Here is a 21,261-nt window from a genome sequence, read left to right as displayed (position 1 = left end):
TTGCATCATTTCTTTTGGGTCAGGTGACCCAGTAGGAGACCAAGGTCGCCTGTTGCTGCTGCACGGGCCCATCCTGCCACTGTAAAAATAATGAGCTGCAGCAGGGCCAGGCTAGGTGGCCCGGAGTGAAACTGAGGCTGGCTGCCACTGCCGCCCTTCCCACATCGCCTGCAACCAGGAGACAGCATGCTGCTGTGAGGCTGGGTCGGGTCACCCAGCAGGAAGCTGAGGCCATCAAATGTAGCGGTGGGGCAGGACGGCTTGGCATGAAAACTAGTACGCCTGCTGCCAACCGTGCAGCTGAGTGAGCCCTTCCAGGCCTTCCTGCCACCAGGAGACGGTGACTGCTGGAAGGTCAGGCAGGGCAATCTGCCATGAAGCCAAGGTCACCCTCCGCCACTGCACAGATACATCCCATTCAGTCTGTTGCTGTAAAGTAACGTTGCGGCGGGGCAGGGTAGCCCGCCATGAATCCAAGGCCATCCGCCACTGCTGTGTGGGCCCATTCTATACCGCCCGCCGCTGGCAGATGGTGCTCTGCTGCAGGGCTGGGTGACCCAGCATGAAGCCAAGGCCCCTGTTGCTACCCATGCCATTGCACATACCCATCCCGCCCAGCCCACCGCTAGGAAAAAGTGAGCCACAATGCTGCCTGCTGCAGCTGCACCACTTTGCAGGCACATCCCACCCTGCACACTGCCAGGAGGTGAGCTGGGACTGGCCCTATGGCATGTCTTTGTAAACTTGTGTTTATCTACCGGGTGGCATTGTTTATGGAAATGTTGATTGAACTAATCAGACTGTGTAATTCGCCTTGAGTCTCAGCGAGAAAGGCAGACTATAAATAAATCCGAGGCCACGTGCAGCCCAGACTCCTGAGCCGGTCTATCCCGTAGCCCTGGGAGAAGGCCGGCAGGAGCCCTGGCTGCGGCTCGCCTGACACCAAGGCCGCCTGCTGCCCGCGCCTCACGCAAAGGATCTGCAGCACAGTGGTTGGAGAAGGGCGCCCGGATTCATCTTCCACTCTGCCGTGCGTGGACTGGGTCCCCTTACCAAAATTGCGCGTTCTCCTCCTCTGCCGCTTCGCCTCGCAGTACGGCAGAGAGCACGCGGGCTTAAAGAGAGGCCCACATCCTCGCCCGCGCGCTTCCCCTTGCGCCCCCAGCCACAGCTCTTTGCCTCCTTCCACCAGCCTTGCCCCCTGCCGCAACCGTGCCCGCCAGTAAATCGGCGAGCCTTTTTCAGCTGAAGCTACTCTCAGGGTGAAGCCCCATGCGCTCTTACTGGGGACTCTTGCTCGAATGAAGCAAGACGCAGAACTCAAGTTTGTGCGATCATAGGGAGAGATAGCGTTGCTTTTATAGCTGAACACAGCCGTATATGTAAACTAAACAGTCTATTATATAAGCTGTTAAAAAAAGAGAGAAGCGCTCTGGAAAAGCAGAAAGAGAAAGTGAAAGCGAAGCAGTCTTTTTTTTTTTTTTTAAATGCGGACAGTTACAGGAAACACTTTGCAAGCAGCAAATCTTGCCGGGCCCTTTCTTGAAACGTTTGGGAATTTCCAATCCTATGTCTTACCCCCCTCCCCTTTCCGTTTGTGTGTGAGAACATTTCCTCAAACCGAGGGCTCTCGGAACAGGTCTTCATTTCGCTTTCGCTTCTGCCTTACAACGGAGAGCGAGATCCACCAGGGACCACATCGAGAAGGGCAGCGAGAAGTAAGTATCCCGAAAAAAGGCGACGCGGGGAGCCTTGGGTCAGGACCTCCCAAGTTCTTTCCCTGGCCCTTTTGAAAAGCCGGGGCGCCGGACCCCACTTGCGTTCGGGAGTGCGAAGCTACCCTCTGCGATGTTGCCCTCAGCCGCTCCCCTGCCCTTGCTGCTGGACTGTTATTTGCCCCTGGCAATGAATGTATATAGGTCGGGATCCAAACCGCCCGCTCTTGGTTCATAAGTTCATAAAATAGAACTTGTCAGGTATTGCGCGGCTTCCTGTTAGCACTCGTATTCCAGCAGTGCAGTTTAGGGGCTGCCTTTTGGCGGATTGCTTAAAAAAAAATCCCAGCGCAGTTTAACGTAATAGAATAATTGTTTCAAACTAGCCCCGCATTGTTATCTTTAGGACCTAAGGGAGATAGTTAAGTGCTGTTGTGATGCATATATACCAGGCATTATTTTTAAAAGTTCACCATGTAAGATAATTTTAAGCCCCCCTTTCCTGTTCTAAGTTTCACTTTGGTTTATGATGATTCACCGCCTTTATCTTTGACTGATTGGCACTAAGTACTAAACAGCAGCAATAACAAAGCAACTTAACACAGTTTACAAAGAGACAGCTCTATTCTATGTGTATTCCTCAAAAGTAAGCCCCACCATTCACTGGCCCTATTGGCTATGTAAGGGTGTAGTCTTCCTGTTTATCTTCATTATGTGGCAGATTTCTTGGTGCATATTCTAGGGCTTTAAGGTTGCACTCATGACTGAAGTTCCCATGCTCACCAGCATCCTCAAATCTATGGTTCATGTACTTCTTTGTGTGTAAAGTGTTGTTCAAGCACAACTCACTTATGGCAACCCCAGCAAGAGGCTGGGAAAGTGAAAGCAGAGATGGCCTTGGTGGTCTCCCATCCAGGTACTGATGGGAGAAGCTTAGCTTACAAGTTCTGATAGGATCCAGCTATAACTATGCTCCCTCCCCTCCTCATGTACTTTCTTGTAACTAGGATGTTGGGATCAGTGTTAATTCAAAACTGCTACTACTAATGTCATGGATATGGATTCTAGTGAAAATTTGCCTAAATTTGTGAATGTGGTATATTTTCAATTTAATTCCTCTGGTGTCTTTGTCTTTTATTTATTTACAGACATGCTGTTCATATACCTGTTTGATATGCACAGTATTCATACACACAGCGTTGGATCCATTAGTCAGAAAGTGGTGCTTACCAGTTTCCCCTCCTTACTGCAGCACCATCCTTTGTGGCGTTTTGTCTACTCTGGTCCCATTATCCCCAGCAGAGGTTCTTTGGCAGTCAGTTTCCTCTAGCACTAGTGAAAAAGTAGGAACCAGTCCGGAGTCTTAGCAGGTGGCCAACCCTTGAATAGTATGGTGTCCTTCCTTCTGTATTGAATCCACTTCCACTGACAACAGACAACCTTGTGCGTAAACAACTTTTAAATTTCTGAGGTTGGATTAATAAATATTCCAGAAACTCATCTGCAAGGGAGGGCTACTGTAGTTAACTTAAACCATAGATCTTATGGTTAATAACTAGGAAAGTTTCAAAGACTGAATGCACCTCAGGGTATCCCTAGTTTGTATAATGTATCTGATTTTTTAAATAATCAAACCCACTATTTTTCTCCATGTTCTCTACTTTAATATGATAGCACATTTGTCTCTCTTCTGCCTCTGCAAGAGCTGTAAAGGGTTGTAGAAATCTGGCTTTGATCACACATTGATATAATAAAAGCCATTTTTCTAAGCTCTGCTCACACACCCAGTGGAACGTGGTATAAACCAAGGGATGAAACAGATACATCACAGCACTCTTTTCTGTGGCTTTCTTTGAGTTCTGTGAGACATTGAAAATCAGCTACAATCCTAGAAGTTTGGAGGAAGGAAAATCTGGTATTGGAAGATTAGCATCCACCTCAAGTACCTTCTTCAGCTATCTTCTATATTCATTATTCATTTATTTTATTACATGTTTATCTCACATCCCCCTTTTATCCTCCCAATATTCCAAGTGTCACTGCTGAATTGAATCCTGATCTCCTTTGTCTTAGCCCAATGGGGTAACTACTATTCTATTCACTAGTGTATAAAAATAAAACAGAGCTCTTGTGGGCAATATTGCAGCATGGGCAAAATCATCCCACTAACCTTGATAAAAAATAGTATGGCTTCTTGCAACCGATAATGGCAGTGTAATGTAATAATAAGACTGTCTGGTGTACAGTGGGACCTGGGTTTAAAATCTCCTTGAAGCTCAATAGGTGACCTGGTGAGCCAATTGGGCTCTTTTTTCATAACCTACTTGACTGGGTTGTTGGGAGGATAATGTTGAGAGAAAACCATTAATGCTGCCCCGAGTACCTTAGAAGTAGTGTAACAGGATAGGTAGTGAATGCATAGAGCTGATCTTTCCTTATTTCCCCCACAGCTGTCCTTATGAAGGACATTTCAATGATCATTGTATAAACCTGATATGAAACTAAATCCCGTAGTTGATGTTGAAATGAAAATCCAAACTGTGCGTATATAAAACCTGACAGGACATCTTTGCAACCTCTCTTTTCAGATCAGAATGGCTAATGTCAAATCCCGATTGACCCCTCAGGAGAAAACACTATTGCTGCGTCTCTTGGGAAGCAAGCACATAAGCCTTCTCTATAAGGCCTCTGTTCATGACTTCAATATTAACACATTCCATTACATATGCAACCGACAAGGCCCGACTGTGGCAGTGGCATACAATGCAAACGGTTATATTTTTGGAGGCTTTACTGTTCAGAGTTACAGTTCATCTGGGGCATATCTAAATGATGACAAAGCTTTTCTCTTTCGGTTGAAAGGGAAAGAGAATGAATCCAGCCCACTAAAAATCCCAGTCAAAATTGCCAAAGAGGCTGTGTATGACAACGGTGAATATGGTCCTTATTTTGGAGCTGGCTCACTTGTGCTGTTGTCAGAAAACAAAGCGGCAGTTGCCACAAACACGGATGTTGCCTCCTACACTTTCCATGCTGAAGATTTACATGGGAATGACCAGGTCCTTATAGAATGTGAAGTCTATCGTGTTGAAGGTAAGCTGAAAAGGAAAGAAAATGTCTTCTTGTTCAAGTCAGCTTCTTTGTATTGTCACTACAGTCTATTTTTTTCATAGATGTTGGAGATTTTATGGAGGTTCCATGGAGGAAGATTGGATGGACACTTGGGTAGGTTAACTGCTTCAGCATATATTTGGACCAGATGATAAATCAAAAAGATTTGTAATTAAGATTTTCTGTGGGTGTTTTTAAAAACTAGGTGGGGGCCCCAGATAGGTGTTTAGAAGATTATGGGTTGTGGAGTAAGAGAGTATTTGATCCTTTCTGTCTGTGCCTGTTTCATGATTTAAACACCTGTCTGAACCTACAGTTAGATCTGCATAGAAGAAAAGAAAGATTCAGTCACTTCTGCCAGTCTTTACCCCTTATGGAGAGCTAATTGTAGCTCTCCATAAACTGTAGCTAATTGTAGGGGTGGTTTAGATTGTAGACTAGGCATGAGAAGAGAGGGTTAAACTTTCATTCATCTAGTTCAGCCCTCTGTTACTGCCTGATACCATATGCTTTATGGCCAGGTTTGATTTCCCACTCCTCCACTTGAAGCCAACTGGGTGACCTTGAGTTAGTCATAGCTTCTAGAAGCTCTCTCAGGCCAATCCACCTCACAGGGTATTTGTTGTGGGGATAATAATAACATACGTTGTAAACCGCTCTGAGTGGGCATTAAGTTGTCCTGAAGGGCGGTATATAAATTGAATGTTTTTGTTGTTGTTTATAAATACAGCCGGGCAGCACTTATTTTTGAAAACAATGCTTTCCATGGTCATAGATCCAGAGGAGTTAGCCGTGTTAGTCTGTAGTAGCAAAATCAAAAAGTCCAGTAGCACCTTTAAGACTAACCAATTTTATTGTAGCATAAGCTTTCGAGAATCAAGTTCTCTTCGTCAGATGTATAGTACAGAAACTGGTCAAATATAGAAGAGGAGGGGAGGAGAGAGAAGATGCAGTTAGGGGGGGAGAGGGAGGGTGCAACCAAAACATTCCTTTGCTAGTAAATGTAAACATCTCCTTTTGGTGTCCTTTTGGGGTCAGTTGGCTTGGGTGAGGCTTCAAAGGAGTTTGCTCTGTTAGTTTGCAGCAGTAAAACAGCTAGACCATCCAATTCCTATGTAGTATAAGCCTTCAATAACCACAGCTCTCCCCGTCAGGTGCATCTGACAAAAAGAACTGTGGTCCCCGAAAGCCCACGCCAGGCGCCACTGGGCTCCCCCAGACCCCGCCTCTGTAAAGGAAATCTGTTACCTGTGATAATGTGATAACCATTCATAGTCCCTATTCAGTCCCAGCTTGACAGAGTCAAATTTACATATGAATTCCAATTCAGCAGCCTCCCATTGGATTTTGTTTTTGAAAGGTTTCTGTTGAACTACAGCGACCTTTAAGTCTTTGATGGAATGTCCTGGTAGATTGAAGTGTTCTCCCACTGGTTTTTGGACGTTTCCATTTCTAATGTCAGATTTGTGTCCATTTATTCTTTTGCATAGAGGTTGGCTGGTTTGTCCAATGTACAGAGCAGAAGGACATCGTTGGCACATGAGGGCATATATCAGATTGGAGGATGAGCAGCTGTAAGAGCCAGAGACAGTGTAGTTGATGCCATTGGGTCCTGTAATTGTATTCCCTGGGTAGATATAGGGGCAGAGCTTGCGTCTGTTGCAGGGCCTGGTACCTGTGCTGGTGACTCTGCTGGCCGATTCATGATTGTGGGTGGGAAGTCGTTTAAGGTTGGGGGGCTGTCTGTAGGCAAGGAAAGGTGTTCCACCCAGGGCTTCTGAGAGAGAGGTATCATTTTCCAGGATGGGTTGTAGCTCACTGATGATACGTTGGATGGGTTTGAGCTGGGAGCTATAGGTGACAACCAGTGGTGTTCTGTTGTTAGTTCCTTTAGGTTTGTCCTGGAGCAGACTGTTTCTGGGTACTAGTCTGGCCCTGTTGATTTATTTCTTCACTTCATTTGGTGGGTACTGTAGTCTCAAAAATGCTTGTTGTAAATCTCTTTAAGTGTGAGTCTCGGTTGAGAGCATTGGAGCAGATATGGTTGTAACGTAAGGCTTGGCTGTAGACAATAGACCGAGTGGTATGTTTAGGGTGGTAGCTGGAGGCATGTAGATATGAGTATCGGTCTGTTGGTTTCCGGTATAAGGTGGTATTTATTCGTCCATTATGTAGTTGTACAGTGGTGTCCAGGAAGAGTACCTGTTGTGTAGAGTGGTCCAGGCTTAGGTTGATAGTAGGGTGAAAGTTATTGAAGTCCTGATGAAATCTCTCAAGGGCTTCCTTCCCATGGGTCCAAATGATGAAGATGTCATCCAGGAATCTTAAGTATAGTAGTGGTTCCAGTGGATGGGAGCTGAGGAAGCGTTGTTCCAAGTCCACCATGAATATGTTAGCATATTGTGGTGCCATGTGTGTGCCCATGGCTGTGCCATTAACCTGTAGATATAAGTTGTCACCAAATTTGAAGTAATTGTGAGTGAGCATGAAGTGACAAAGTTCAGTGGCGAGGTATGCTGTGGTTTTGTCCGGGATAATATTCCGTATGGCTTGCAGTCCATCTGCATGTGGGATATTGGTGTACAGGGCCTCCACATCCATGGTTGCTAGGATGGTGTCATCTGGTAGGTTGTCAATGGACTGTATTTTCCTGAGGAAGTCAGTGGTGTCCCGTAAATAGCTGGGTGTGCTGGTGGCATAGGGCCTGAGGGTAGGGTCCATGTATCCTGAGACTCCTACTGTGATAGTGCCTATTCCTGAAACAATGGGGCGTCCTGGGTTACCTGGTTTGTGGATTTTGGGTAGTAGGTAGAATCTTCCTGGTCGTGGTTCCTGGGGTGTATCCGTATGGATGCATTCTTGTATGTCCATGGGGAGTGTTTTTAATATTTTATTGAGTTCCCTTTTGTATTGCTCCGTGGGGTCAGAAGGTAGTATTTTATAGAATGTTGTGTTGGAGAGTTGTCTTTCTGCTTCTTGTATGTAGTTATGTTTGTCCATGATGACAACTGCTCCGCCTTTGTCAGCTTCCTTGATTACGATGTCAGAATTATTTTGGAGGCTGTTTATGGCCTCTCTTTCTGCATGGCTGAGGTTCTGCTTTAGGTGTTGTTGTTTGTCAATTATCTCAGCCTGAGTACGTCGACGGAAGCATTCAATGTAAAAGTCCAATGAGGAGTTGCGGCCCTCAGGGGGTATCCATGTGGAATTCTTTTTTCTGGAGTTTTGTAATGATGATTGTGTATTGCTGGGTTGGGGGGGGGTGCTTGCTGCTGTGATGGTGTCTGTTCAGTGCTTTGTTCATCGTTTCGTTCAGCAGAGTAGTCGAAGAATTCTTTCAGTCTTAGACGTCTAAAATAGGCCTCCAGGTCTCCACAAAGTTGTATGGTTTGTATGGGTCTGGCTGGGCAAAAAGATAGTCCACGTGAGAGGACAGATTCCTCTGCTGGGCTCAGTTTGTGGCTGGAGAGATTAATGATGTTGCTTGGTGGATCCAGAGTGTTTTTTCTCCCTGTTACATGCAGGAGTTTTGAGAATTTCTTCTCCTTCTTGTTCTGTAATTCAGTGAATAGAGTGCAATAAATAGTTTCTCTGGCGTGGGCTTTCGAGGATCACAGTTCTCTTTGTCAGATGCATCTGACGGGGAGAGCTGTGGTTATTGAAGGCTTATACTACATAGGAATTGGATGGTCTAGCTGTTTTACTGCTGCAAACTAACAGGGCAAACTCCTTTGAAGCCTCACCCAAGCCAACTGACCCCAAAAGGACACCAAAAGGAGATGTTTACATTTACTAGCAAAGGAATGTTTTGGTTGCACCCTCCCTCTCCCCCCCTAACTGCATCTTCTCTCTCCTCCCCTCCTCTTCTATATTTGACCAGTTTCTGTACTATACATCTGACGAAGAGAACTTGATTCTCGAAAGCTTATGCTACAATAAAATTGGTTAGTCTTAAAGGTGCTACTGGACTCTTTTTGATTTTGAAAACAAGTAGCCAATGAGAATAAGTAGCAGTGACAAACAAAATCCCCACACATAAACTACAGTAGCTGTAAAGCCAATGCTTCTGGTTGTGTTTTACTGTCCCCCCCCCCCAGTAGTGTGATTTATGGTAAGTTTTGCAGCATTGGGGATCAGCAAGATGTATATACTGCTTAGTGGAATAGCCAATTTCTGCTTTCATCTAAGGAGGTAGGTTCAAAAGATGATCAGGAATTAACTGGTCAATCTAAACGGCAAATACTGGCAGGAGGCGAGTGAGGACGTAACCCTTTCTTCCTGAGTCATTTTCACAAATTGAGTCCCTCCCCTGCTCCCCCACTGCTGCTGTTTGCCTCATGAAATATACAGGTTTCCTTATGTTACTATGTGTTTTCCATGCAGGGGAAATGATTACCCCTTGCAAAAAAATGTTCTCTCCTGCTGTGGACCCCATCCCAATTATTCTTTTCAGTTCCAAATTATTCATTTCCTGCAACTGATATTTGGTAGTTTAAAAGTAGTAGGGGAGAGCTATCATGGATCACCAGTTGTGACATCTAGTTAAACCCTAAAACTAATACACAGTTTTTGTAAATTAACAGTTCTTTGTTAAGGACTACTGTATCTTAGATTATATATTACTGTTCTACTGGGGTACATGGAGGACACACACATGCAGAGGTGTGTGTTATGTATGTATTTGGCTCTGTTGTGAGATAAATGTATGCAGTTCTTTTAAAATATTTAACAGGGAAAGAGAGAAATTGATGGAAGAAATAAGAACTTACAAGCCTTACCTGAATTCAGTGCCACAATTCCGAGTTCTGATTCTTGGGCCAATTGGAGCTGGCAAATCCAGCTTTTTCAACTCTGTGAATTCTGCATTTCGGGGTTATGTGACAAGCCAAGCCATAGCAGGATCAGATTCCACAAGTGTGACTATGCAGGTAGCTATATGCTGGTAAATTTTAAAATTAAAATGCGTTCAACCATTTGATATTTTTTTAAAAAATGCTCTTTTTGGTGATGTTTCAAATTCAAATATTTTTCTTGATCAGATCTTAATTATTGTAGCTTTTGACAGTACTAACCATTTCACCTCAACTATCCTATCATCATCCTGTCAGATTAATCAGTTGTCCATAATCTCCCAACTACCTAAAATCATAATAGAAGTCTAAAGATTATTCAGTTTCATTCTGTGCTTCTAAGATGTGACCTTAGTATCTTTCAGTGCAATCCTAAACAGAGTTAAATCAATGGCCTTATACTAGAGTAACTCTGCTTAGGATTGCACTGTTTGTCTCAGTATCATTAACAGGATACTTGATTTTTTTCCCTTAGAGGTGAAATCTACTTAATAAATTTTTATCCTACTCAAGGATCTTTGGGTGGCCTACATGGTTCTCTTCTCCATTTCAACTGGTTTTTCCTATATATTCATTAAAATATTTATATCTTGCCTTTTCTCATGGCTCAAGCCAGTTTACAAATCATAATAAAAAAAACGTGATTTAAAACCAACAAAATAAAACTCCAAATAAACCCATCCCTCAAGAGAAACCTGCAGTTTATACCCAATCCAAAAACACTGTAAATAAAATGGTTTCCTAAAAATGTGTAAAGTCTGTGTTCCCTCACCTTCTCAGGGATGCCATTCCACAAAGTGGGGCTCCAGTGGAGAAGGCACAGACTCAGGTTGATTCCGCCTGGGCTACCTTAAGTAGGGAAGCAGCCAGTAGGTTTCAGCTTGTGGAAATTAGTTGGCACATATATGTGAGGAGATGGTCCTTTAAATATTTGAATGCTAGACCATGGATGGCTTTAAAGGTCATGACCAGCATTGTGAATATGGGCTTGGACACAATGGCAGTCAATGTTTTAAGATGACAGATAAATGTTCCCATTGGCTAGCCCCTGACAGTAATCAAGCTGCTACATTCTGAACCAGTTGAAGTTTCCAGGTTGTTTTCAAGGGCATCCTAACAAAGAATGCATTGCTGTAATCTAACCATGAGATTATAAAAATGTAGATCAGCATGGTCAGATCAGCTGATTCTAAGAAGGGTGAGAATTGTTGAACTTGATGACAGAAGGCACTCTTGGCCACTACACCAGCATGCTTTTCAAATAGCAAGGTTGAGCATCCCAGAGCTCTTAACTTGCAGTGCAATCCTATGAGGAGTTACTCCAGTCTAAGCCCATTGAAGTCAATGGGCTTAGACTGGAGTAACTCTCCATAGGATTGCACTGTTGTTCTGCAAATGCCAGTCCCATTCCACCCATTGTACTTATTTATAAAAGAATCAAAATTATGGAATTATGCAAATGCATTCAGTTTGGTCGAGAATCCAGAGAATTATTGATTTTATTGTAATATAAATGGCTCCACAAAACTGTGTATTTAATAAAGATCCCATGAGTTTTAGAAGAGAGGTGGGATATAAATACTTTTAACAGTACATAAAATTTCTGTCTCAAACCCACTAATTTCAGCAGTATTATTACATCCTTTTGTTCCTGCTTGATGGTTTTTACTGGTTTTTTTTGCAAGGGAGTTGCAGAGGAAATTGGAGAAATGCCCCACTTGAACCATTGCTTTCATGGAGAGTATCTGAAAAAAACTATTTGTAAATCTGTGCAAAATTATTCTACTCTAAGCCCATTTATTGCCATGCACCTAGATTATAGTAACTCTGCGTAGAATTGCATTGTAAATTATACAGAAAAAAATTAAGTTCTCAAATTAACTGACAAATTAAAAGTTAATGAGTTTAGATTTCATCCCCCTAAGAAGCCTTTATAATTAAAATGTGAAATAGTTGGACCTTAAATCCAGGTTAAATAGATTATCATTAAGGTCAGCCTTCTCAGAAGTTTGATAATTCATACAATGAGTTTTTAAAAAGGATTCTAGAAGAATCAATGAAATTACAGAGTTGTGATTTTAACTTCTATGTTGGAGGAATTTTAAAGGTTATAATGGATAAACATACAGAATAAGTTTTTCTAAGAAAGAATCTGTGTGGCTTCTGCAGCATGCTTGATTCACTTTTAGAATTATTTTAATTCATCAAATTTGAGGATAAAGGGATCCATTACTTAGACTTGCTGGGGTTTTTAAAAACAACGTTAGTAACCAAAACCAAGAGGGGAAGAGTAGGAAAAAAAGGTAAGTTCTTATGATTCACATGTTTAGTTATTATGATCCGCATGGTCTTGTGATCTTACTGGAATCAGTGCTATGCAGCTTATTCACACATTATGAAAAATTGATTTTCTTAAGAAGGTCAGTTCAAATACCTTTAATCGCATACAGTCTTAAGAAGGTGTTTGGTGCTGACTTCCAGGATTGGTTTCCTTTTTTCTGCCATTGAACTTGTCATTTTGATGTTAATTTAAAATATTAACAGGAATTCGCATTGAATACATTTTTTTGCAATTCTCACACAAATGCACACACGTGCATATACAAACACACCCACTACACACCTAGGAACTGTTTTGGTATGAAAAATGTGGTTTTAAACTGTGAATCAGAATAACAGTTAATAGCTGGACTTAGTGGTGAACATAGATGAGGGTCACATATTTAGAGAAGCCCAAATTATAATATCCCAAACTGACAAGGAAAAGCTCCTGAATGATCTTAAAAGCATTTCATTCGTTTGAGAAATGGAGGAGGGACAGTTCATAGTTTTTTTCAGTACTGCCCAAAAGACACATTGAGACGAAGGGACTTTTATGCATTTCAAAGGGAAAAAATTCATAGGAGTCTTTTTCAATGTCCCCCCAAATTTCCCAGTATTTTCTTAGTAAAATTGAAACTCCCATCCCACCAAAAATTCCTCATTTTCCCCCCAGGCCTCTAGATCTCTGTTCTTGCAACAGCAAATCTGGACTTAGCAGATTCACTTGTTGGAAGTTTTTTATGCGAATCAATAGGTGATACATATCAGTTGCTTATACAAAAGAAAAATAAGTAGATACTTATTTTCATGTATAGTCTGTCTTTTTCACTGGGACTCAAGGCAAATGAGTAGTATTCAGTCAATCAGTATCGTGATAAAAAATATGATAACATTTGATAACTATTTGTGTCAAACAGCAAAGATTTCTGCTAAAACAACATAATGTAGTGGGGCTGGGATTAAAGAAGTGAAAGAAAAAACACAATAATCCACCCTAATGTATACAATATCTTTTTTTAAAAAATAGTATAGGACCTATCAAATTAAATATGGAAGGGATGGAAATCCAGTGCCCATCATTTTTTGTGACACCATGGGACTAGAAGAAAAACAAGGAGCTGGACTGGAAATTGAGGAAGTGCCTAACATATTAAAAGGACATGTTCCTGATAGGTACCAGGTATGGTCTATCAGTTCTGTACTTTATTTTGGACAAAGATGTTTGTTGAGGACTTTTTGTTTTATATTTCTAATTTAAGTATTTATAATTCCTCTGATTCAGTATTCATCCTCACTGTAGCCACATCCGGTGGCTTCTTCGAAGTAGAGATAGAGGCAATGTGTTTTGGGAAATGGCTTACTATGAGGTTACAGTGTTTTCCTTCCACACGTCACCAACTTCTCTCTTTTTATGTGGCTCGCAGGCATGTGTTGAAAATTATTGGACCCACATGGAAACCTGCTCTCACAAAGAGGTTGCATATTGAGAGACCTGCCCATGGATCCATTTTCACATGTTTGACTTATAACTCTGTTCCATCCTGTAGCATCCTGCTATTTAATGTAGCGTTTTTCATTCTGTCTCCTATGCATAGTTCTTGAGCCACTATGAGATGTGCACATTGGAATGTAGATACATGTTTCTTCTTTCTGTAACAACTGGTAGCAAGGCTATTGTACTTTGTTCTTAGCTAATGTGAACAAAAATAATGAGATTCTTGCACAACTACATGGCCAGATAAGTTGCTAGATACATGGATCGTGCAAAATTAGCAAAGGGGAAAGTACACTAAAGAAGAAGGAAGCTCTGACTCTGAAAAGCTTACACTATGAAAATTTTGTTTTTGTTTCTGTTTTTGTTTTTGTTTCTCTAAGGCACCACTGGACTCAAATCTTGGTATACTAAAAGAAATATCTTTTAATGGAAATTGCAAAATAGGTGGGCCTCTATTAGATTTCAAAAAGCACCAGTTTTTAAATACTCAGATAACTGTAGTGGTAAAACAGTGTGTGGGGTTGCCAGGGGCTCCAGGGGCCGATGAAGGGGTGCAGCAGGATACTTACCTCCTTACTTACTCCCCTGCCACACTGGAAAATTGCAAAATGGGCGATTTTTACTGATCTGGGCTTCAGCGTGCACCACAGCTCCTTTGTCATGCTGGAAAATTAACTGACCACTCCTATCTACCTTATTATGCACTTTTATTATGGTTGCTATTATTGGTTTCCTTCTCAGTTCAATCCCTCCTCCATCATACATCCAAATGCGCCTGGCTACATCAGGAACCCGACTCTGAAAGACCAGATTCATTGTGTTGCATTTGTAATTGATGGGTCCAAGGTGGAGATCCTTCCTGAAAATCTAGCGGCAAAGCTGAGAGAAATTCGACGTAAAGCAAATCTGCTAGGTCAGTTTTGTATATTTCTGTTTCAAACTGCCTGATCCGTAAATGTTTCTATAAACCAGTGTTACAGAACTGAAGTGTCACAGCAGCCCCTTGAATTCTCAGAGGGATTTGAAGTGGGAGCCCGAACAAAACACTCTACTGGTGGGGGCGGAGAATCCTCGCCTCGCAGGGTAGGGGAACCACTACCAATCCCTCTTAGCTAACCCTAAGCATGAAGACCAAGGAACAAAGTCTCCAGCCTTTCTGACTACTAATCAAGACTATAAATAAACAATAACAATAGTGGTAGTAGTTCTCATCGTTGTCATCAAGTCTAGAACACAAAACAGTGGGTAAGCTGCAGGTATTCCACTAGCTGCAACAAGCACTTAGACTACAATGAAGACCTTGCTTTATGCCAGGCTGCCCGCAGCGTGGCCTGATCCTGCTTGACCAATCAGTGGGTATTACTAGGATATGTGTCCATGTTCCTCTGCAGCTGAAATTCACAATCAGATCAACTTACTCTCACCCAGGGTCACTTGCACTAATGAGATGGAAGGTGAGTGCAAAACTTCCTCCTGGTCCCTAGCTGTGAGTCTTTTTCCTCCCATGATCTCATCTGCCCCTGTGTGCCTTAGTTCTGTCTCACACCGTATCCCTCTGGGAACTGGAATGTCATAGTGACTATAATGTTCCTGAGACTGGCCTTCTATAGCCTAAACTGCCCCAAAAGCCTGAACCAAATATTTGAAAAGCCAAGAAATGGTCTAAGGCCAGTTTCTTGACATGAAATATGAAAAGCATTATCGATAAAATGTTACCAAGTCTCCAGCACTTCTCAAACAGAAGGCCCTTCACCTGTATCAGAATGCTATCCATATATTGTGAGCTGATGGGTTTTTGATTTACATCTTGTGTTAACATTCCACCCAAAGTTTAATACTCCCACCGGTAATGGGCTGCTTAACCAGAGTTAGATGATTAGGGGTATTATTGCATATTGTGTAAATATATCAGCAACTGAAGCTAGCACGCAAATGATCCAACTAACTAAATATTGCCTACCCACAATAACATAAGAAGAGAATCATACCAACAGTCCATCTTGCCCAACAACCCATTCCACAAAGGCCCCAGAAGGCCCAAACGCAGGGACAAAATGCTTCCCTCTGTCTTTGCCCCAGTAACTGATACTGTTTCTATGAACATGGAGATTTTTAGCCATCATGGCTAATAGCTATTGATGGACCAATTCTGCATGGATTTGGCTAATGAGTTTGGCTTTTAAAGCTCTAATGGCCATTACCACCTCATGTGGTAGTGAGTTCCACAAGTGAACTGTACATTGTATAAGAAGTACTTACTTTTGTCTGCTCCAAATGTACTTCCCAATGATTTCATTGGGAACTTAATTGTTCTAGTATTTTAGGAGAGAAAGAAGTTCTGTCTATCCACTTTTAACATATGGTACAACATTTTTATAAACATTAACTTCTATTTTTAAGTGGTTCAGCTGCAAATCAGCACTCTACTGGTTCGAATCCCACTACTCCCATGAGCTCAGTAGGTGGCCTTGAGTAAGCCACTCCTCTCAGCCCCAGCCGCATTGTGGGGCTAATAATAACACTGCGCTGTTCACCACTCTGGGTGGGCACTAATATGTCTAGAACGGTATATAAGCGCAGTTGTCATCATCTGCACCACCACCACCATCATATTCTGTCTGGTTGTGACTCTCCAAGGTCTCGGGCATCTGCTACCTGAGATCCTTTAACTGGACATGTTACAGATTGAGCCTGAGGTTTTGTACATACAGGCGTGTACTTTGCCCCTGAACCATAGACCCTTTAGTGTATTGACATCTAAGCCATATTGTGGCCGAACAATGGAATATGTTTAAGGAGTTGTTTCTACTCCCATTAAATGGCATTGACTATCCCATTTTTTAAAAATGCAAAAAGCAGGAATCAAATCTGAATAAGTCAGGAATAAAATTTTAATCTAGTCTCTGAAGACTGAATCCTTTTTTTGTAGCACCATTTTCCCATTGACATCCCTCTCTGTTTCTATGAGTCATGCAGGAGGAATACAGAGGCCCCATATTGGTAACCTGCATGGTTCTCTCCTCCAGAAGGGGTCAACAACAGCTTTGGAGGCCAGGGAAATGATCTGAAGATGTTGGAGCCTTGATCAGAGTTCTTACCCACTCTCGTTACTTGGACTTGAGGAAAAACTAATGAGCCCACATTAAGTTCCAATTTACTTTTCTAGATAGTTTCTTTTCTGCATTTGTCCTCAATGTCATTGGTTCAGAGTTGCTGGATGTTTTCTGCCTCTGGCCCTGGAGGCAGACTCTGCAACAACAGGCTAGATGGACCATGGCACACCCGTCCTCAAGGCCTGTTCCCTCAGCCTCTTTACAACAGAAGGAAATACACTTGCTATCCACAGTCTGACCCATTTGCTTCCAATCGTATAGAAGGAGAATGCGTATGTCAGGTCAAGTTTCTCATTTTTCTTAGACGCATGTCCAGATTTATATCTATAAACCCTAGGCGCAATCACTGACAGATTATTGGGATGAAATGGTATAAGTGGTCCTAAAAAGAACTGGATTCTTTTGTTCTTTGCTAAACAAAAATATGAAACTAATTCATAACACAAGAGCTTGGCAGTTAACTGATCGTGTTATACAACTCTTTGCATAACCCACTGTCTTGCTACAGGTGTGCCACAGCTGGTTATAATGACTAAAGTGGATGAAATTTGTCCTTGTCTTGAGGAAGATATTTCATACGTGTACAAAAGTAAACCTGTTGAGAAGCAGGTAAGATGTTGTTATTCTTGATATTAATTTAGTAATCTTGAATGGGCAAAATCACTTAGGCTGTATTGATACCTGCATTGAGTATGCTTTTGCATTCATTCTCAGAGCTGTATGAAATAAATACTAATCACTTAGCTGTGTTCTTGCAGGCTGCTTGTGGGATGAATACACACAAACTAAACATTTATATGCCTTCAACTGCATGTTGTGTTCAGCAGTAATTCTGAATCTCAGGACTGGAAGATGCGTATACTCTCTTTGGGGGTGGGTGCAGAGCCTTAGAGATTGATACAGGCTACGTCAGATTTAATTGGTTCTCTGCATGGAAAGCCTCCAGTGATGGAAACAGTATGTTATGTGTGAGGATGTACATGTATCTCTTTTTTGTTGTATTTGAATGTGATGTACATGTGTTAATCAGATAGGGGCAAAGGGAGCTGTGACTCTTGAAAGCTCTTGCCCTGAAAATCTTGTTAAACTTGTGTTTATTTACTCTATGGCATTGTTTATGGAAATGTCTTTGATATTGACTAATCTCACACTGTGTAATCCACCTTGAGTCTCAGTATAAATGACATAAATAAATAAGGTGCTAATGGATTCGAATCTTGCTCTTCTACTGTAGACCAGCTCAGCTACTCAACTGAAAGTATTTAATTATAGATAGTTGTATTTTTATATATTAAGAATATTAAGAATGGGTTTGGAATATTACAACAACGAAAAGGTAGGAGTCAAACAAAAATGTATGGCTCTGCATCTGATGTTTTCAGTATATGTGCTTCAAATATTTCCCAACTTCTTTTGACTTCCGTATCTATAGCAGAAAGTACCTGCTCTTTTGATAGGAAAGATATGGAAAAGATCCAGTTTGTGAAGCAAGTAGCAGATTAGGGTCTGTACAAGTTACAAAGAGCCTTACTATAGCTCAATTCTGACAGCATTTGCCAAACACTACTGTGATTAACTTCCTTGAGAGGTAATAATGCAAGAAAACAGTGAAATAACAAGCTATATTTTATTTCCTACACAGATGCAGTTAACAGCAGAAAGACTTGGCATCCCTCTATCGCAGATAGTTCCTGTTAAAAATTATTCCTCGGAGCTGGACATTAAGTTTGATGCTGATATCCTCATACTGATGGCAGTGAGGCAAATGCTACGCTTAGCTGAAAGCTTCCTTGACAATGTCCCTTTGGACAACAATTCTGATTTGGAATTGTACAAGTAACCATGACTCTGCTGCCTTAAGTTAGTTTTGTCTCTGTTTTTGATGTCTTCAGGTTGATTATGCTCAGACCTGATGCTGCTTTACTAATTTTATAGAATTGCTTAGTCCACATTTTATTTTGCTGCATTATATTGAAAGTTATCTGTGGTTTCTCAGGAAAATATATTTTAAAATGTAAGGCAATATTAAACAGCATTGAATTGTTCAGTATTTTGATTCTTTAGTTTCTCCCACTAGGAACCAGGGCTGTCTGCAAATATCTTTGCTTTTTCCAAAGCTGCTATTTGCTGAAACAAATTACTAGAATTATTTTCTGTTAATCCTTTCAGTGTGATACATTAAGCAGGAGTGGCCAGTTTATGTATTCACAGATTGTTGGGGTGGTCACAGTGTCCTGAAGTCTAGGACATAGAAGTGTATTGTGCCACATGAATAAATTTCCTATTGGGTGGTAAGACTCCAAAACATGAACTCGGTTTCAGCAATCTCACATTCATTAACAAATTCAGAACAATGGACACCGCCCCCCCACCCCGATGTATTGGGACATAGGATTCTTTTCTCCCTACATACGCTGATTTTCTGCATTTCCTCTCCTGCTTCAATCAAGCTAATTATGTATCATATTGTACTTCCCAATCCTATCTTCTCTCTTTGCAACATCCCTCCCACCTTCTGACTGGAATAAAAAGACTCTGATCTCCACTCCTACTTGCATCTGATGAAGAGAGCTTGACTCTCCAAAGCTTATACCCTGGAAACTCTTTTTTGGTCTTTAAGATGCTACTGGCCTTGAACCTTGCTCATCTACTGCTGACCAAAACAGTAATTCACCTGAAGCTATAATATAATGACATCCATTTTTGTAACATATTTAAATATGACACATCAGCGGCTCTTAAACTATGCAGTGGATTCCCCATGTGAAGTCTGGATATGTAATTCCAGTGAGGTGTAGACTCATCCCCTCCATTATCTGATGCATATTTGTTCTACGCTTTCTCCAAGAACTTTGGAGTGGCATACATCGTTCTTTCTTTTTCTTTTTTATCCTCATAAGAGCCCTGTGAGGGAATGCCTGGCCCCAAGGTCCCCCAGTAAACTTTTCAATGCTAAACAATGTTCTCTCCAGGCCATACTCTGGGTGGGTGGATTGAATGTCCCTCAGCAGAGATCTTTCACTGGGCCGTACTATGTTTCTTTGAGAATTATTGCATCTTTATTGCTCCAAAGAATTTTGGAGGAGGAAGCTCTAGAAGCATAATGGTTTTGTTTTAATGATGTTTTCCTATATATGGTTTGAGAACAGGATTTAAGAAATCCCAGTCCATTCTGATGCCACTCAGGATTGGCATTCGTACCCATGCTACTAATTCTTATATTCAGTAGCCTGTTTGCACACAACTGCTTACAAAGTTTTGTTTATGTTTGCCTGTGAATAGGCTTACCAGGCCCTATGGTAGGGGGCCTCCTGCCAGGGTGTTACTATTGCTTGTTGCACTGTTCCAAGTGACCGTGGGATAAAAATAAAAATGCTGTAGGTCTCTGGACTGCTGTGTCACTTCCAGGTACAACCCAGAAGTGAAAAAGGATAACTCTAGGAATCTGCAGAAACTCTGCTGATTCCAGCAGTCCCTAGAGCTACATCGGTGATGTCACTGATGTCATTCACCCCATGTCCCTGCCTCCAACTCTCCTGCTGGCTCAGCCTGGCAACCTTACCTGTGAATGAACTTGGTACTGGGTTGTGGAAAATCCAAAGTTTGAATATGTTGAGAAGGGGAACGAAGGTTTCAAAAGTTTAAAAAAAATATTCATGTGTGAAATCTAGAGAGAGAATTCAGTGTAGGTAGAGCTACAACCCATCCTGGAAAATGATACCTCTCTCTCAGAAGCCCTGGGTGGAAGACGTTTCCTTGCCTACAGACAGCCCCCCAATCTTAAATGACTTCTCACTTACAATCATGAATCGGCCAGCAGAATCACCAGCACAGGTACCAGGCCCTGCAACAGACCCAGATGCCAGCTCTGCCCCTATATCTACCCAGGGAATACAATTACAGGACCCAATGGCATCAACTACACTGTCTCTGGCTCTTACAGCTGCTCATCCTCCAATCTGATATATGCCCTCATGTGCCAACAATGTCCTTCTGCTCTGTACATTGGACAAACCAGCCAACCTCTACGCAAAAGAATAAATGGACACAAATCTGACATTAGAAATGGAAACGTCCAGAAACCAGTGGGAGAACACTTCAATCTACCAGGACATTCCATCAAAGACTTAAAGGTCACTGTAGTTCAACAGAAACCTTTCAAAAACAAAATCCAACGGGAGGCTGCTGAACTGGAATTCATATGCAAATTTGACTCTGTCAAGCTGGGACTGAATAGGGACTATGAATGGTTATCACATTACCACAGGTAACAGATTTCCTTTACAGAGGTGGGGTCTGGGGGAGCTCAGTGGCACCTGGTGTGGGCTTTCGGGAACCACAGATCTCTTTGTCAGATGCATCTGGCAGGGAGAGCTGTGGTTGTCGAAGGCCCATACTACATTGGAATTGGATGGTCTAGCTGTTTGGCTGCTACAAACTAACAGGGCAAACTCCTTTGAAGCCAACTGATACACACACCAAAAGGAGATGTTTACATATACTAGCAAAGGAATGTTTTGATTGCTCCCTCCCTCTCCCCCCCCTAATTGCCGCCTCTCTTCTCTCTCCTGCTCTTCTGTATTTGGCCAGTATCTGTATCAGGCATCTGATGAAGAGAACTTGATTCTCGAAAGCTTATGCTACAATAAAATTGG

General features: G+C 42.0%; 1 protein-coding gene across 2 annotated transcripts; it reads left to right on the top strand.

The window, feature by feature from the left end:
- The first annotated feature begins 1,508 nt into the window (after nt 1–1,508).
- On the top strand, nt 1,509–18,650 carry LOC129329685 (interferon-induced protein 44-like). Of its 2 annotated transcripts, none has more exons than XM_054979227.1 (8): nt 1,509–1,718; nt 4,304–4,808; nt 4,889–4,940; nt 9,559–9,754; nt 13,026–13,178; nt 14,235–14,406; nt 17,115–17,215; nt 18,249–18,650. In XM_054979227.1, the coding sequence occupies exons 2-8, from the start codon at nt 4,310–4,312 to the stop codon at nt 18,444–18,446; spliced, it is 1,371 nt and encodes a 456-aa protein (XP_054835202.1). In that variant the 5' UTR covers nt 1,509–1,718; nt 4,304–4,309; the 3' UTR covers nt 18,447–18,650. The 2 variants fall into 2 exon arrangements, with proteins under 2 accessions (XP_054835202.1, XP_054835203.1); XM_054979228.1 differs by lacking the exon at nt 1,509–1,718 and adding an exon at nt 3,079–3,158.
- The last annotated feature ends 2,611 nt before the right edge of the window (nt 18,651–21,261 follow it).

Source organism: Eublepharis macularius, chromosome 5 (assembly GCF_028583425.1).
Source record: "Eublepharis macularius isolate TG4126 chromosome 5, MPM_Emac_v1.0, whole genome shotgun sequence".
Taxonomy (NCBI): Eukaryota; Metazoa; Chordata; class Lepidosauria; order Squamata; family Eublepharidae; genus Eublepharis; species Eublepharis macularius.
Note: the sequence above shows the minus strand (reverse complement) of the source record. Positions and strands in the feature narration are given on the sequence as shown.

What these genes read in the sequence shown, in the direction of transcription:
- LOC129329685 (XM_054979227.1), top strand. Translation starts at nt 4,310, where the DNA reads ATGGCTAATGTCAAATCCCGATTGACCCCTCAGGAGAAAACACTATTG. An exon ending in AAGATTGGATGGACACTTGG is followed by an intron (nt 4,941 to 9,558) that starts GTAGGTTAACTG and finishes AATATTTAACAG; the next exon opens with GGAAAGAGAGAAATTGATGG. An exon ending in ATGTTCCTGATAGGTACCAG is followed by an intron (nt 13,179 to 14,234) that starts GTATGGTCTATC and finishes TTTCCTTCTCAG; the next exon opens with TTCAATCCCTCCTCCATCAT.